The 18,374-nt window shown below is 41.5% G+C and overlaps 1 protein-coding gene across 1 annotated transcript in view; it reads right to left on the bottom strand.

The window, feature by feature from the left end:
* Nucleotides 1-18,374, bottom strand: part of SDC2 (syndecan 2) — a 187,103-nt gene that overhangs the window by 20,156 nt on the left and 148,573 nt on the right. The window contains exons 2-3 of the mRNA XM_073632009.1: nucleotides 11,704-11,815; nucleotides 621-763 (exon numbers count right to left, since the gene is read on the bottom strand). Of these exons, the coding sequence (XP_073488110.1) occupies nucleotides 621-763; nucleotides 11,704-11,815 (255 nt within the window). The remainder of the gene's footprint in view (nucleotides 1-620; nucleotides 764-11,703; nucleotides 11,816-18,374) is intronic.

Raw genomic sequence — 18,374 nt, 5'->3', positions numbered from 1 at the left:
TTCCCTTTCTTTTAACACACTGGGACCAGAGCAATACAATGTTACCATAGTAACACTGTACTACTCAGTGGAAGGCATCAGGATTTTATTTTTTTACATATTATGATGGTTATTTATATGAGTGAATGTCACTGGTATAAGCAACCATTTTTTACTGAATGAAACGGATGCAGTGTGTTTTGTTGTGATTAGCTGTGATTGGTCACAGCTAATCACATGGCTGTGATTGGCCCTGTCTGTACCATGTGATCACTGTGACCAATCACAGCTAGCAACACAATTGTACACAATGCATGGCATGAAAAGATTCTAATGTGATCTGCTGTGACTGGTCACAACAATCACATGGTATCGGCAGCGGGTGGGTACACTGATCAGTCATCGGCTGTATCCGATGGATACAGCCAGTGACAGATTGCGCCGCGATCATATGATGTTCACCTGGATCGACCAAAGTACCACCCGGCAGTCATTTTGGTATAGGCCAGGCTGGAAGTGGTTAACATTCTTTCATTAATGTAATGCAGTGCTAAAGTATGAGTGGGCCCTTAGATATTGTAAGCTGCTGGTGTTTTATAAATATTCTATTACAACAGTAATTAATGAGGTTATGAACATACCCCATCTCCCAATACAATTTTCGTCTGCATCTTCAGTGTAGTCATCTCTATAACTGGCACGTCACTAGTGGGGGGACTCTCTGGAAGTAATCGAAGGGTCGTCAGCTGTACTGGATCTTCTTCAGCATCATTGTCCGCCACCCCTGGTGATTGAGATAACAACACAAGTTTATCAGCCTGTGCAAGTTCAAGTTTTGATATATAATTAGAATTAAGCACCTTCAAGAATATGAGAACTCACAAATTCTGTGGCTTCTTACATGTTCTTGGCATAAAGCCTCATACGTTTATATCACCATACAACTCCTGCAGCCTGAACCTTGAAGGCCATATCCCAGGTACATGTGGCTTCTCAAAATGGGGCTCCAACATGCCTTGAGGGCCTACCCAAATACAGATTGGGCTTTCAGTTCTGAGAGCATTAACACCTTCATAGGAAACCTACTAACCGGTCCTGGCTACATCACAGCAGGGACACAGTCCTATTTGACAATTCCTAGAAAGTTAAAGTATAAACTAAACTAAAGGCAAAACTTTGTATTCGTTTTGAATAGAGGGAAGGTGGATTAGAACACCTGTCAGTTTTTATTGCTCTTCTCTATTTGTCCTGTTTACCATTATCATTGAAAATAAAAGAAAATACCACATTTTGGGTTGTACCTAGAAAAGTAAGAGAAGGGAAATCTTCTAACTGAAACACTGATTTTGGTTACCTGGAGGACCCCAAGATATTTCCTTAAATTGTGGGGATTTCCTCTCATGTCCTGTTTTTTGGCTATGGGACAGGAATTAAAGGTAAAGCTCCTCATTAGGACAAAGATGGCAAAAAATAAACATTATAGGTGTTATAACCCTCCATTAATCTATCTAAGATTATAAAAAGTTTAAAAACTTTAAAGTTTGTATAAGCAACTGGGGCTCATGTATGCACTGGAACTCTGTGCTGAGGAGCCAGTATTACCTGTCTATCAGATGCTCCCTAGGATCCACTTTTAATGCCGGTCCATTACCTTTTGATTAAAAACGGGTTCAAACAGGTTCAACAGACAAAAAAAAAAAAAAAAAAAAAATTATTTCTTGGGCTTTGACCTGACCTGCCCTTAGGACCCAATAAGCCACCTACAGTACAGTATAGATGGGTTCCACTAATGCAATATCCCAGACATATTGCATATCTCCAAAACAATCTGACATAATGTAGGGATTACAACATTGGTTTCAACATATTATGTAATACAGGGCAAAGACTGAATTACTAAATTGTGCCTTATCGAAAAAAAAACTATATATTTTAATCCTTGCAAACTAATTATTTGACATTATTATAAAGGCAACTTTTATATGATATATTTATATTTAGCATACAGGACAAGGGTGGCACAGAACAATGAAGGCACTGTTTTGGGCATGGATGGGCCAAGTTCATATGTTAACTGTTCTATCTTTTGTTTCAAGCATTTGCCATATCAAATGAATAGTTGCAGTGTTATCAAGTCAGTATTTTTGATTACTGACTAGCAGGACGCACTTATTCTAAGTTACCCACTTATAAGACACAAAGACAAATGAACAGTTGGATTAAAAACACGATCTTTAGATTTCAGTGCTTTCCATGTGTATTGGATAATATCTTTGTCTTGTGTAGAGACTCTAATGCATCCTTCACATCATATAATAGCTGTAGCCTATATCAAGCATAATTTCTATCACAGGGACAATGGTATAAAACATTAATAGAAACCTGTGATGATGCAAACAATAGGTACCCACTGCTGATCTCCACCTAAAAATATTTCATATGGAGCGGTACAGTGGTGTAGTGGATAGCACTTTCGCCTAGCAGTAAGAAGGGTTGCTGGTTCGAATCCCAACCATGACACTACCTGCCTGGAGTTCACATGTTCTCCCTGTGCTTGCGTGGGTGTCCCCTGGGTACTTCGGTTTCCTCCCACACTCCAAAGACAAGCTGGTAGGTTAATTGGATCCTGTCTAAATTGTCCCTAGTATGTATGAATACGAGTTAGGGACCTTAGAGTGTAAGCTCTTCCGCTTTCGGAACCCTCCCCCCCTCCGGTGTCACATTTGGCACCTTTCAGGGGGGAGGGGGGTGCAGATACCTGTCTAAGACAGGTATTTGCACCCACTTCTGGCATAGACTCCCATGGGAGTCTACGCCACTTCCCGTCCCCACCGCGCTGTCTGCTGGGAACACACAGCTCTCAGGAGAGAGCGGGGACCACTTGGGACGCTTCACTTCCTGATTCCCTCACCTAGGATGGCGGCGGCAGCTGCCGAGAACCGAGCGGGTTCTCGGCGTCCCCTGCCGACATTGCTGGACCCTGGGACAGGTAAGTGGCCATGTATTAAAAGTCAGCAGCTGCAGTATTTGTAGCTGCTGGCTTTTAATATTTTTTTTTTTTGGCGGTGTGGGTGGACCCCCGCTTTAAGGGTAGGGACTGATGTGAATGTACAATGTATATGTAAAGCTCTGCGTAAATTGACGGCGCTAGATAAGTACCTGAAATAAATAAATAATAAATAAATATCATCAATAATAGAGATGCTTGAGTAATATGGCCACAGGTAACAGCTAATACTCTTAATTAATCACACTCAACTATGAAAGATAGATATAAATAGATATAGACAGGCAGATGTGGTTTGGATCGGAGAACAGAATGGGTCAGCTGTCTTGTATATTTGCAGGTGTACATATTTGTCAGCACACCATGGATCAACAATCAACATCCAAACGTTTCTTTATTGTAGAAAGATCACATCACAGAGACAAGTGCAAAAATTTCAGAGACTCGCAGGACTCCTACGTGGCTCCGAAACGTTGCACTGGTCTCTGTGATGTGTTCTTTCTACAATAAAGAAACCATTGGATGTTGATTGTTGATACATGGTGTGCTGGTGAATATGTACACTTGCTTGATGTTTTCAGGATCCAGCTGGTAACCGCTGCAGCCACCACTTTATGAGCCTTTTTGCCAGGAAAGCGTGCAATAGGAATATAGATAAGATTGTATATTTCCAAGTCATGTGTAGAATATATGCATTTGGTATTTATTTTTTTTACTGGTAAAGTTGGCACTGGCCAGACGTACAGTCATGTCCATAAATATTGGGACATTGACACAATTCTAATCTTTTTGGCTCTATACACAACCACAATGGATTTGAAATGAAACAAATGAGATGTGCTTTAACTGCAGACTTTCAGCTTTAATTTGAGGGTATTTACATCCAAATCAGGTGAATGGTGTAAGAATTACAACAGTTTGTATATGTGCCTCCCACTTTTTAAGGGACCAAAAGTAATGGGACAATTGGCTGCTCAGCTGTTCCATGGCCAGGTGTGTGTTATTCCCTCATTATCCCATTTACAAGGAACAGATAAAAGGTACAGAGTTCATTTCACGTGTGCTATTTGCATTTGGAATCTGTTGCAGTCAACTCTCAATATGAAATCCAAAGAGCTGTCACTAGCAGTGAAGCAAGCCATCATTAGGCTGAAAAAACAAAACAAACCCATCAGAGAGATAGCAAAAACGTTAGGTGTGGCCAAATCAACTGTTTGGAACATCCTTAAAAAGAAAGAAAGCACAGGTGAGCTCAGCAACACCAAAAGACCCGGAAGACCACGGAAAAACAACTGTGGTGGATGACCGAGGAATTCTTTCCCTGGTGAAGAAAACACCCTTCTCAAAACCAGATCAATAACACTCTCCAGGAGGTAGGTGTATGTGTGTCAAAGTCAACAATCAAGAGAAGACTTCACCAGAGTCAATACAGAGGGTTCACCACAAGATGAAAACCATTGGTGAGCCTCAAAAACAGGAAGGCCAGATTAGAGTTTGCCAAACAACATCTAAATAAGCCTTCACAGTTCTGGAACAACATCCTACGGACAGATGAGACCAAGATCAACTTGTACCAGAGTTATGGGAAGAGAAGAGTATGGAGAAGGAAAGGAACTGCTCATGATCCAAAGCATACCACCTCATCAGTAAAGCATGGTGGTGGTAGTGTCATGGCGTGGGCATGTATGGCTGCCAATGGAACTGGTTCTCTTGTATTTATTGATGATGTGACTGCTGACAAAAGCAGCAGGATGAATCCTGAAGTGTTTCGGACAATATTATCTGCTCATATTCAGCAAAATGCTTCCGAACTCAGTGGACGGTGCTTTACAGCGCAGATGGACAATGACCCGAAGCATACTGCAAAAGCAACCAAAGAGTTTTTTAAGGGGAAAGAAGTGGAATGTCCAAGTCAATCACCTGACCTGAATCCGATTGAGCATGCATTTCACTTGCTGAAGACAAAACTGAAGGGAAAATGCCCCAAGAACAAGCAGGAACTGAAGACAGCTGCAGTAGAGGCCTAGCAGAGCATCACCAGGGATGAAACCCAGCGACTGGTGATGTCTATGCGTTCCAGACTTCAAGCTGTAATTGACTGCAAAGGATTTGCAACCAAGTATTAAAAAGTGAAAGTTTGATGGATGATTGTTAATCTGTCCTATAACTTTTGGTCCCTTAAAAAGTGGGAGGCACATATACAAACTGTTATAATTCCTACACCGTTCACCTGATTTGGATGTAAATACCCTCGAATTAAAGCTGAAAGTCTGCAGTTAAAGCACATCTTGTTCGTTTCATTTCAAATCCATTGTGGTGGTGTATAGAGCCAAAAAGATTAGAATTGTGTCGATGTCATGGACACAAGTTTGTCAGCTTGAACATACACTGCAATTTGGCTCATTCACCCCTGTGTAATGTGATTTGTCCATCAATGCTAGCCCTTTCTACCCGAAGGAGGCAGCAAAATCCTGCGTGAGATGTTGCCCATACATTGTATAAATATCAACGTTTCTGGAATGTTTACATGCGTACAGTGCAAATGTGCATTACTGGTAGCTAGGACGCTTGGAGGCTTGAGCTGCCTGTATCCTTAAAAAAAAAAAAAAAAAAGAAGAGGCACTAGGGGGCTCAAGCTACCTACAGCCTAGCAACAATGTGGGTGGACTTAGTGCTCTGCCTATTCTCGTGGCAATCAGTTTCTGATCATGTCCACTTTGATGGCCATTGGGAGGAGCCCTTTCTGCCTGCAGATAATTTCATTGGGATTGGCTTCAAACACTTATTGGGATTGGCTTCCAATACCACTTATACGCCGATGACACCCAACTCTGTCTACTCATCACCTCACTCCTTCAGTCTCCTCTCGCATTACTAACTTACTAACTGACATATCAGCATGGATGTCGCACTACTTCCTTAAACTAAATCTCTCTAAAACTGAGCTATTAATATTCTCCCCTGCACATGCCCCCCTCCATGACTTTTCCATCAAAATCAACAATGCAACCATCGGCCCCTCCCCTCACGCCAGGGTACTAGGTGTAATCCTAGACTCTGTCATTTCAGCCCCAAGTCCAATCGTTGTCAAAAGTTTGTAAAATTCACCTCCGTAACATCTCTAAAACTCGCCCCTTTTTAACAAATGAAACCACCAAGCTCCTCATTCACTCCCTTGTTATCTCTCGCCTTGACTATTGCAACTCCCATCTCATTGGCCTGCCACTCCATAGGCTATCCCCTCTTCAGTCTATCATGAATGCTGCTGCCAGACTTATCCACCTTACCAACCGCTCAGTGTCTGCCAACCCTCTCCTCCAATCCCTACACTGGCTCCCAATCACCCAGCGAATTAAATTCAAACTACTAACCACAACATACAAAGCCATTCACAACTCTGCCCCGAGCAACGTCACCAATCTTGTCTCGAAATATCACCAAAATCGTCCCCTCCGCTCTTCTCAAGACCTCCTACTCTCAAGCTTTCTTGTCTCCTCCTCCCATGCTCATCTCCAGGATTTCTCCAGAGCCTCTCCCATCCTCTGGAACTCACTACCTCCACTGGACCAGCTATCCCCTACTCTTGCTACCTTCAGGCGATCCCTGAAAACTCATCTCTTCAGGGAAGCCTATCACGTCTCCAACTAATCTCCTACCACTTCCATCAGCTCATTCCCCACAGTTACAACCTTTTGTACCACCTGCCCCACCCTATTAGATTGTAAGCTCTTCTGAGCAGGGCTCTCTTAATCCTCTTGTATTTTATTGTATTGTAACTGTATTGTCTCCTTTTATATTGTAAAGCGCTGCGTAAACTGTTTGCGCTATATAAATCTTGTATAAGTCAATTGTGTGTAACCAGCAGCAGGGGCACCACACTATTCTTTACATGCTGGAATTGGCCTCAGCCAATAGTGTCACCTACTATGCAGCAATAAAGGATACTAGACAGCTAAAATCTTCTGTGGCCTAGCATTCTTTGTTGCTAGTAGAAGGCAGCTGGGCTCCAATAGTGTGCATTTGTGCTAAATGCTATAACCATTTAAACATTAGCACAAATGTAATTTGTATTGGAATTAGAAAGAACTAAAGTGGCTGGATCACAAAGACAACCAAGCAACTTGGAGAGGTCATCCAGTCTACAAATTTCTCCCAGCATGTTTCATTCAAGGGAGTTGTATAAAAGAATTGGCTTTACAGATGTAAAAAAAGAAAGGCAAACATAGAAATCCTTAATCTGCGCCCAGAACTTTCCCTGGTATGTTTGCCCTTACGACTTCCTCTATTGGGTGGCTTTCCTTCCTTTGCCCCAGGGGAGAATTTGGCCTTTTTCAAATCCTGGGGAGAAGGCTCCAGGAAATGTAAAACAATAAAAGGATGAGAGGAGAACCAATGGCTCCCTCTCCCAGTTTGAGGCCATGTGCCTAGAAAACAGGGCTCAACCCATTTACTCTCTAAATTATATAAACTCTTTCTGGAGAAATTGACCACTACAATCCCCTATTACGTTAGAGAATGGGAGAAGGAATTGGGTAGAGAACTCTCGGATAGCAGCATTGAGAAATTGCTAGCACACACTTCTGTGAACGCTAAAACCCATTAGTGCAATTTAAAATTTTTGTCTAGGTGGTTAAGGGGCCCTGTCAAATTGTCCCGCATACTTCCGACAATATCCGATCTTTGCTAGAGGGACTGTGGACAGAGATGCTCCTTTTTACATTTATGGTGGGAGTGTCCTGTCATCAGATCTTTTGGGAGTAATGTCCGTAACGTGATTAATAAGGTGACACAATGCCAGATAGCAGATGATCCTCTACCTATGTTATTTCATGACACCGCTAAATCGGTGGGGTCCTATAAACACTCCTTGATGCCTCACCTCCTTAAAGCTGGTAAGTGCCTTATCCCACTTCACTGGAAGTCCCTGGCTGCACCTACTATTAAAGAGTGGTTGCTGAAAGTACATGATATTATGGAGGCGTAGGAGTGGAGGCATCAATGTGCAGATATCTACCCAAAATCCTATAAATGTTGGGTCCTAGGAATAGATTTCTGTTCCTCTGACTGGTATAAACAACTCAATAATTAGGGAATACTGCAGAGCTATGTTTTGATGATTACGTTTCTATCTGAGGCTTTCTGACCAGGAAAATTCTTGTATACACTGTGTTAGATATTTTTGTTGTATTCATTATCTACTTTAATTATCTTAGAGTTGGATGGGCCGTTTTTCCCTCCTCTCCAAAATGTTTGGTGGCCAAACATTATGTCTATTTTCTTTTGTTGTTCTTTCCTCTTACCATGCCCTCTACCCACTTTTAAGTTTTAACATTCCCCACCCTAGCCATGTAATGTTGTATTCCCTGCATTGTCTTCCGCAATAGATTTGATGGCGTTATACTCACAACATGTTTGCAGAACCCTTTTAAAATCCTATAGTGGACTGTTTTGCCAGTTTTTTATTGGGAATGTTTATGTCTTTATTTTTTTTGTACCTCTTGTACATTGAAAACAAAATAAAGATTAAAAAAAAAAAAAAATCTGCGCCCAGATCTGTGCGCTGTAAAGTTTACTCTAAGCTGTTGGGTGCTTGAAGACAGTGCTGGTGATGCACGCAATTGACTGGGATAAAGAGAGGGAGATGGACAGGTGCTGAACTTTCACCAGGCGGAATCATTGAGATGCCACAACTGAGCAAAAGGGAGAGGTAGAATATATTTTATATAGATGATTGTTTTCCCTGCAACCTGTGCATTGTGACTTGATCTCTGCTCTCAATGCATTACTTAGTCTTGATCTGAATTCTGCACCATTACTCAGACTCCCTGGCACTCTATATGTTACTTGCTCCTGAGCCACAGCAGCATAGGGTCAGGATTACTTTAAGCCCCTACCACCGTTACTGTAATATGGCCACACCCACAATTTGAATCATTCTTCTGATCATGAGGCCCAAGGCATTTTTGTCTTTATAATTTGAATATCTGCATCTTGGTCCAAAAGTCTTTGAGTCTTGTTTCAAGGCATGTTAAAACTGGGGGCATGATTTTGTGGCCAAGTAGGGTGTGTTTTTTGGGTATAGTTTAAAAGTTGGCAGTAGTAGTAAAAAAAAAAAAAAAAAAAAAAAAAAAGTTTAAAATATACTTTATTACGTGTCTGAAATTTCTCTTTCTGGGTATCCTCTCTTGCTCATTCCGCTAGGTGCTACATCACATTAACATCGCTGACAATAAAATCACATGTACCTAAGTAGTCACAACCTTTGCTCAATACTTTGTTGAAGCACCATTGGCACCAATTACAGCCTCAAATCTTTTTGAGTATGCTGCTACAAGCTTGGCACACCTATATTTGGGCAGTTTCTCCCTTTCTTCTTTGCAAGACCTCCTAAGCTCTTTTCCGATCGCTCCAGAGATGTTCAATCAGGGTCAAGTCTGAGTTCTGGCTGGGCTAATCAGGGACATTCACAGAGTTGTCCCATAGCCACTCCTTTGTTATCTTGGCTGTGTGCTTAGAGTCGTTGTCTTGTTGAAAGATGAACCTTCGCCCCGGTCTGAGGTCCAGAGCGCTCTGGAGCAGGTTTTCATCAAGGATGTATCTGTACATTGATGCATTAATCTTTCCCTCAATCCTGACTAGTCCCCCCCTCGGCATGATGCTCCCACCACCATGCTTCACTGTAGGGATGGTATTGACCAGGTGATGAGCGGTTCCTGGTTTCCTCCAGACCAGATGCTTGCCATTCAGGCCAAAGAGTTCAATCTTTGTTTCAACAGACCAGAGAATTTTGTTTCTCATGGCCTGAGAGTCCTTCAGGTGGGGGGAGGGGGAGAGTACTCCAAGTGGGCTGTCATGTGCATTTTACTGAGGAGTGGCTTCCGTATGGCCACTCTACCATATAGACCATCGGGTTCTTGGCACCTCCCTGACTAATGCCCTTCTCCCTCCGATCACTCAGTTTGCCCGGGCGGCCTGCTTTAGGAAGAGTTCTGGTGGTTCCAAACTTCTTCCATTTACGAATGATGGAGGCCACTGTGCTCATTGGGACCTTCAATGCTGCAGACATTTTTCTTTACCCTTTACCATATCTGTGCCTCGATGCAATCCTGTCTCTGAGGTCTACAGACAATTTCTTAGACTTTATTGCTTGGTTTGTGCTCCGCCATGCACTGTTATACAGACAGGTGTGTGCATTTCCAAATCACGCTTAATCAACTGAGTTAACCACAGGTGGACTCCAATCAAGTAGAAATCTCTCAAGGATGATCAACGGAAACAGGACACACCTGAGCTCAATTTTGAGTGTCATGGCAAAGGCTGTGACTACTTCTGTACATGTGATTTTTTTTCTTTTTTAATAAATATGCAAAGATTTCAAAACAAACTTCTTTCGTGTTGTTATTATGGGGTATGGTTTGCAGAATTTTGAGGAAAATAATAAATTTAATAGTTTTTAGAATAAGGCTGTATCATAACAAAATGTAGAAAAAGTGAAGTGCTGTGAATACTTTCAGGATGCACTGCAAAGACTCACTGACGCAAGATTTTGTTTTTCACGGATGTCTATTTAGTGGAGGTCTCGCAACCCAGGCTGATTTTTCCGGGGACCTGTTACGAGGCTCTCGGCGAGAGAATTCACTTTTCTGGTTCTTAAGGTCTTTATGTGGCTTTTTCTTGTTACTTTCATATTTTTCTCCTGCCCCTGTTTTTCTTCTGAGCGTGCTTTCCTTCTCCTTTCTCCATCCATTCCCTCTTCTGTTGTTCTCCCTCTCTGTATTTTCACATTTAGCTTGGAAACGTCTCCTTTGCAGTGTCTTTGGTGTTATTATGTACCCGATCATGTCTATTAGACCTTGCTACTTTATTGGGTTATACTGACCACCGAGGGATCTCTCCTGACCCTGGTATTTCTCACTTTATATCCCAAAAGGTTGCATTACTATGGGCTTTTCTATATAGGCTGGGAACTTTGACGATGTCTACCACTGCGCCCTCTCAGTTACGTTTATACCTGCCCGGCTTTGAACTCCTGTATGTTCTAATTTGTTGAGCTGCCTTTGTAGTTCTGATGTCTATGTTACCTGCATACTTACGTAATTGTATCATGCATTACCCCTGCCTTGGTTTGTATAATACAACTTTTGACTAAATAAAGGAATTCTACAAACAAAGAAAACACCCACTGACCAAGTGAGATGTTCTTGGAAATTCGACTGCAGTAAATGACAAAGACCCAAAAAGAAGGTAAATGGAGTGGATTTACTGATTTTAGCATAGTCTACACGCCTTGTTTGACTGCATTAGCAGCGCACTGATTGGTTTCATTTGCTGCCCACGACTGTTCTTAAACTTGAACCTAACTTTTAATTTTTAAGCCCCAGCACCCTAAACCTCAAGCAAAATGTGTACCAACATGTCTAAAACATGGTGCATTAAAAGCTTTACCACCCAACCACAATTAACCAAAACAACTGGCATCAAAAACCTTGATCAAAATTTGTGCTCCAATAGAGAATACTCAGAATTACTTCAGTATGCATTTAGTAAGCTCTAGGAGGCAATCTTGGCTGAAGCTTGTCAACTTTCTGCTTAACCTGATCCTTTTCAAAATACTATTGTTTCTCAGCCTAACTACTACTACTTAGCATAAATAAGAAACTAAACAAACAAACAAAAAAAAAAAAAACAGCTGTCAAAGACTAAGGTGATATTATTACCTGAACCAGACCCAGAGGAGTAGTCATCATCATCAATTGGGTATACTCCTGAAGACTCTTCAATCGAAGTGTTATCAATATATAAGTCTTTGTCTGATGTAGTAGCCACCCGCTGTAAAATATAAATTGAGAAACATAAGTTGGGCTTTATATATAACGCAATAAAATATTTTTTATAATACAATTTATTTACAAAATTATGCATTTGTTTTCCATTCAGTTACCACATTTCACAGTGCTTGCAGTGCACAAACCATGCACAGGCAGATTCCTCTGGAAACCGTGCTGGGCTATACTAGCCATGAGGGAAATCCTTCACAGGCAGGTCTTACAGAGAATCAGCTGGGCAGTGAGAGATGTAGAGATCAATGACCAGATTACTAGGACCATGCAATCAAAGGTTTCTTTCCAATAGGAAAACAAAGTGCTAGCTATATGAATGTTTCCATTTTCCAAGTAAGCATTCTCAATTGGATGCAAGTGGCGCTTATAGATAAATACCCATAGAGGCTTACTGTTGAAACAACGCTTACATTGCAAGTAGGGTTGCACCAATACCACTTTAAGAGTACCGATACTTTTTTTTTTTTTTAAATATCATGCGACAGTGGCACTAATATGCAGCACTGATAGGTGGCACTGATGAGGCTTGAACTGTGTCAGTAGTTTTATTTTTATTTTACAAATGTATCATTGTTATTATTCTACAATGCTTTCTTTTTTTTTGGGGGGGGGGTGTCTGTTTTTTTTTTTTTTTTTACAAATCTACATATTTATTACAATTCTTTTATTTTATTCACTTTTTTTTTTTTTTTTTATTAGCCCTGCCGGGGGGGGGGCTTTTGTGAGATATCAGGGGTCTAACTCCCTGACATCTCCCCTTTGAGACAGGGAAAGGGACTGAGGACAGAGATCCCCCAGTCCCTTTCTCTGCAGCCTCAGCTGCACTGAAGATGAATGGACAGGAGACAGAGGCTCCTGTCAATTCATAACCTGAAGCATCGTAAACACAAATTTACAATGCTCAGTTATAAATGGACAGAGTCAGTGTTCATTTAGAAAAAGAAGGAGCTGATAAATGACATATTTACCAGCTCCTTCCTCCGCTCTCCATCCTGACAATTCTGGGACATGGGGGGGGACCAGAGGAAGACACGGAGGGGGGACATGGAGGGGGACCAGAGGAGCACATCAGTGCGGCAGTAGTGGGAGTTACAAGCACCACTCTCCCTGTATAGAGCATCTGTCAGCTGCTTTATTGAAAGCTATACAGGGAGATCGGTGCTTGTAACTCCCCCCCACCACCGCACCGATCATCTGTGAGGCTGCCCAGGTATCGGATTAAGCATCGGAGCATTTGTACAAGTACTCGTGTAAATGCTCAGTATCGGGACAGATACTAGTATTGGTATAACCCTAATTTCAAGTATATAGACATATACACCAATCAGCCAAAACATTATGACCACTGACAGGTAAAATGAATAACATCGATTATCTCATGACAATGGTACCTGAAAGTGGGTGGGATATATTAGGGAGCAAATGAACATGTTGTCGCTAAAGAATTGAAAACATAAAAATGGGCAAGCGTAAGGATTTGAGAGACTTTGACAAGATTCAAATTTTAATGGCCAGATGACTGGTTCAGAGCAACGCCAAAACTGCAGCTCTTGTGGGATGATTAAAAGTGGTCCAAGGTAGGAAAACTGACGACAGGGTCATGGGCGGCCAAAGCTCAGTGATGTGTGGGGAGCGTAGGTTGGCCTGTGTAATCCGATCAAATAGAAGAGCTACTGTACCTCAAATTGCTGAAAAACCTAATGCTGGTTACAAAAAGGTGTCTACAATCGTGAGCATCAGAACTGGACCACTGAGCAATGAAAGAAGGTGGCTTGATCTGATAAATTCGATAATGGTTTGAGGAACACAACAAGTTAGAGGTGTTGACTTGGACTCCAAATTCTATAGATCTTAATCCAATTGAGCATCTGTAAGATGTACTTGAAAAACAAATCCAATCCATGGACTCCCCACCTCACAACTTACAGGACTTAAAGGATCTGCTTGATGCCAGATACAACAGCATACCTTCAGAGGTCCAGTGGAGTCCACGTCTCGACAGGTTATGGTGGGTGGTGATAATGGTATAGCTGATTGGTGTAAGACCAGTCACAGAAAGGACCTTTGACTGCAGGTTCTGAACAAGCTTGAAATTACACACCTAAATAAATTGTGGCAGGCAATTCCGTGTCAGTGGGGGCAAGTTCCAAAAGTAGAAAACTGTATTTATAAAGTTCTCATTCAGTCTTGAGGAGAGCTGTCCAATGAAATTAGAAGAGTACCATCACATGCCTAAATAAAGATTCTTGTCCATGCTAGTTATAGAATGAAGCACCAAGTCCGAATTCATCAACACCTGCTGCTTCAAAACGCAAAACTGCAGCTCCAGTTAGGGAGGACATAAGCACAAATCTAGGACAGAAGTATTATTCCAAATGAAGATCGTTCACAGAATACATCCAACCCCGACGGTTAACACTGTATGAAAATGGGTCACTTAAAACAGGTACACCTAAAACTGTAAATCGGATGGAAACAGAAAGGCGTCAATAGTTCAGCCCCAGGGATACAAGTCAGAACCACTCTTCTACACAAATATGTCTGGGAACTTGCCTTGGTATGGGCACAAATCAAAGAAATTATTCTATAAAATGTCACGTCATGTGAAATCACAGAATATGGATTAAAAATAGACAAGCCCCAGCACCTATGCAGATTTATAAGAAGCAAAACCTGTACAAAAATTAGGATACATTTTATTTTAAATCAGTCAAGCAGCCGTTTAATCTCTGGTCTGACTGCTACAACCAGCTATAAACAAAGGCTGTACTGTGCCACAGGGAATAAATTAAAGGGTGACTGCAGCCCAAACGCAGGCTACTCCTCTGTACCAGAGCTCATCAAGCCTGTAAACACTTGCACACTTCACAATGCTGTAATAAGACACTATTGTTCATCCCTTTTGACCTACTAATATATCCAATTAAAATCCATGGTTTATGTAACAAAAGTGGATGCACAGACATTAATCCGGACAAAAAAAATGATGACTTAATTTAAAGATTGGGACAAGCTCAATACACAAATTTGTGATTTTATTTTACAAAAAGTGTAAGTGTAATGCCAGGAGTAAATAGGAGGTATACAAGATTCCTTGTAGGAATAGTTTTGTATGAATTTCTGAACAGTATTTGCAGCGTTCTGCTGATGTATACTGAATGAATGATAAACTTAGAATAAACAGACTGCATGGAGTAGCCCTAGAACAGAAATAAGTGTTTCGCTTCTCTCCATAAATTGCAATGTCTTATTGCTATGTTACCTTTCCCTACTGTGACAAGGCCATCTGGAAGCCCAGCATCTACCATGTAAAACTGTAAACCATGATAACAGCTCAACGCATGAAACATATCTGACCATTAAGTCAGCCCTTATCCCTCTCCTTAAAGAGAAGTTTAATGTTTTCACACAAAACATTATTAAAGAGGTTCTCTGCTCCTGCTCTTCAGTTATGGGCAGACACTGTTGGGCTGAACAAGCAACTGGCTTTGTATTTATGTAGGCCAACATCGGTGAGGATTTCAACGTGATGTTCCTGGTTTGGCCCCATCCCTAAAAATCTGGATTGCATTACATTCCTTAAAGCGGAATTCCACCCAAAAGCGGAACATCTGCTTTAAGGGAGGTGATCACCTGACGTGCCACATTTGGCAAGTCATTTTTTTTGGGGGGAGTGGATACCCTCTTTTTAGAGGGTCCCGGGTCCCAGCTTCCACTTCGTCCCGGCGCACCGTGGCACCGGAAGGGAGATCACCTCTCCCCCCTCCCTCTTGGCAATCATCTGGGACACGTCACAGGTCCCAGGTGATTGCCCGGCCAGTCACGGCGCGCACATGTGCAGTGGGTGCCCGGCTGTGAAGCCTCAGCCAGGCGCCCACAGTTACAATGCCGGCACCGCAGAGAGGAGGGGGAGGCGAGCGGGGCTTCGTTCCCCTGCATCGCTGGACCCTGGGACAGGCAAGTGTCCGATTATTAAAAGTCAGCAGCTGCAGAATTTGTAGTTGCTGACTTTAATTTTTTTTTTTTTTTAAGCAGAACTCAGCTTTAACCTTAAAAAGTTGTCACGCTTCAAAAAATCCAAATGATGGATATTTCAGAAGCTAATCAAACACCTCCCTGACTCTATCCAAACAAAAAATATATATATGTTGGCCATTATTGGGCTTTAACCAGATTCTATTGGCCAAATCAAAAAAACTTTGTTTGGACATGAGTAATTTCAAGTAAACTTATGAGTACAATAAGCTTTTAAATTTAAGACTTTAACAAGCACATATTTTCCTAGGCTTTTACAAGTTCCAATCCTTCACAGAGCAGCCCAGACTCCTAAACACTGGGGGTCATCTGAAATGCTACATACGGTACTTCCCCCGTTGACCTATTATTGTGTTGGCTCTTAAAATGTCTGATGCCCCCTAGAAATTAAGGGTTTAGGGTCCCTTCACGAGAAGTACTTTAAACCATACGATGCCCACGTGTTTGTTTTAAAGTGGTCCTTCACTCCCAAACAAAAAGCACTTTGAAACCCTCCTCCTTCCGCAATCTTAAAAGCTAGATTACAGCAGGACAATGCTGGCTGGATACTCTGGGCATATATGTTATTTGAGCATAACCCAGCAAAGAGGTGGTAAAAAGCTGAATTAACCCCTAGCGGAGATGTTCCTCTGGAGTCTGTGGTCACTTTAGCCTGCATTCACACATGAGTAGAGTGTGGTGATTTTGAAGCTTCTGCAAAGGGGGCAGGGTGACTGATTGCACAAGTATAAACAGGGACAATTAGAATTGGTTTCAGTGTAGTCAGGCATAGGGAAACAAGCAGAAAAATACTCTGTGAATGGCGGCTTGGGGTTTTGTCTATATTGGCATTAGGCTGGAAAACAAGGATTCTTCATTTCATTTGCTTTAAAAAACAATGTTGAAACACAGCAAAATTGGAAATATTGTGGCTACCAAACTGCAACATGTCCCAAAATGACTTAACTGCCAGCAGACATGGAGGCTAGACACCATGTACTGTTATGTACTTTACCTTGCAAATAGTGACTTCATTTTCTGAAGTTAACCTTGCTCTTTGCACCCTTCCGATTTGTAAATAGCTCCGATTGGAAGCCTCAATAGTGAGGCGTGAACTGTGGCTGCCCAAGCTTGAGCTTTTGAAATCTGCATACAAATGTACCTCCAGTCTGCAAGGTATGTGCAAAACTGGTTTCTAGTAAAGTTTATGAATGAACCTCAAACGATAATAGCAAGACTCATCATCAGGTCCCACTAGCTAACCTTAATAGGGCTCCATCAAAACACAAAAAAAAAAATTTAATGCAAAACTTAATCCAGAAAACATATCTCCACTGCTCAAATGCAATGTGGGATTTTTCAAATTAGAATATTCAGATGGTGCCACATATCACCATATGAAGCTAGTTTACCAACGTACCTAAAAGACAAGTTCACCTTAAATCCTGTAGATTCTACCGTAGTGCTTCTTATGCAGTGTAAACACGATGGGAAATTCCGACAAAAAAAAAAGTCCGATGTGAGCTCTTGATTGGAAATTCTGACCGTGTGTATGCTCCATCGGACTTCGCTGTCGGAATTTCCGCTAAAAAAAAAGATTGAGAGCAGGTTCACTATTTTTCCGATTCGATTAAACTTCCGATCGTCTATAGCAATTCCGACGCGCAAAATTCCTACGCATGCTCGGAAACAATTCGACGCATGCTCGGAAGCATTGAACTTCATTTTCTCGGCTCGTCGTAGTGTTGTACGTCACCGCGTTCTTGACGGTCGAAAGTTCAGAGAAACTTTTGTGTGACCATGTACATGCAAGGCAAGCGTGAGCGGAATTCCGTTAGAAATCCATCCAAGGTTTTTCCGAGGGAAATTCCGATCATGTGTTCGCGGCATTAGAAGTAGTGAAGCATAACCTTTTTAGGCATACTTTTTTTTTCCCTTTCATTTTGGCTAGAATAAAAGAGTTATAACCCGTCAGGTACTTTTTGCCATCTGTGTCCCAATGGGGAGATTTCCGTTAATTTCCTGTCCTCATAGCCAAACAGAACGTAAGAGAAAAATCCTTCCCACACCAGGGTCACCAGAACTAGTGTCCACATTGGAAGATTTCCCCTCTATTACTGTTCTGATGTCAACCCAAAATGGTGTTCTAATCCCTCTTCACGCTAAATGAAACTTTTTAAGTTTCATTTAAAAAAAAATAAATTAAAAAAAAAGGTTTTGCCTTTAATCATATTGCAGCCCTCTGTAAATTAAAATGAACTGACAGCAAATTAATAGGCCTTAACACGCAAAATCTTTTACACAAACTTTGTGGACCGCTCACTAAATCTCACTGTATGTTCCAGTTTCCAAAAAATAGCATTTTACAGCAGCATGCCAACTGCTAAGCTGCTTTAGTCAAATTTCTAAGATAGCCTAAATGAAGAGATTAAATATTAATGTGCGAAATTACATGTCAATGTTAATACACTTCTTGCTTAACTGTAAAATGTAAGTGTGGGAGTAGATCCTGTGAATTCTCGATAGCCTTGGTA

Source organism: Aquarana catesbeiana, linkage group LG05 (assembly GCF_042186555.1).
Source record: "Aquarana catesbeiana isolate 2022-GZ linkage group LG05, ASM4218655v1, whole genome shotgun sequence".
Taxonomy (NCBI): Eukaryota; Metazoa; Chordata; class Amphibia; order Anura; family Ranidae; genus Aquarana; species Aquarana catesbeiana.
This window is presented reverse-complemented; position numbering and strand designations above follow the sequence as displayed.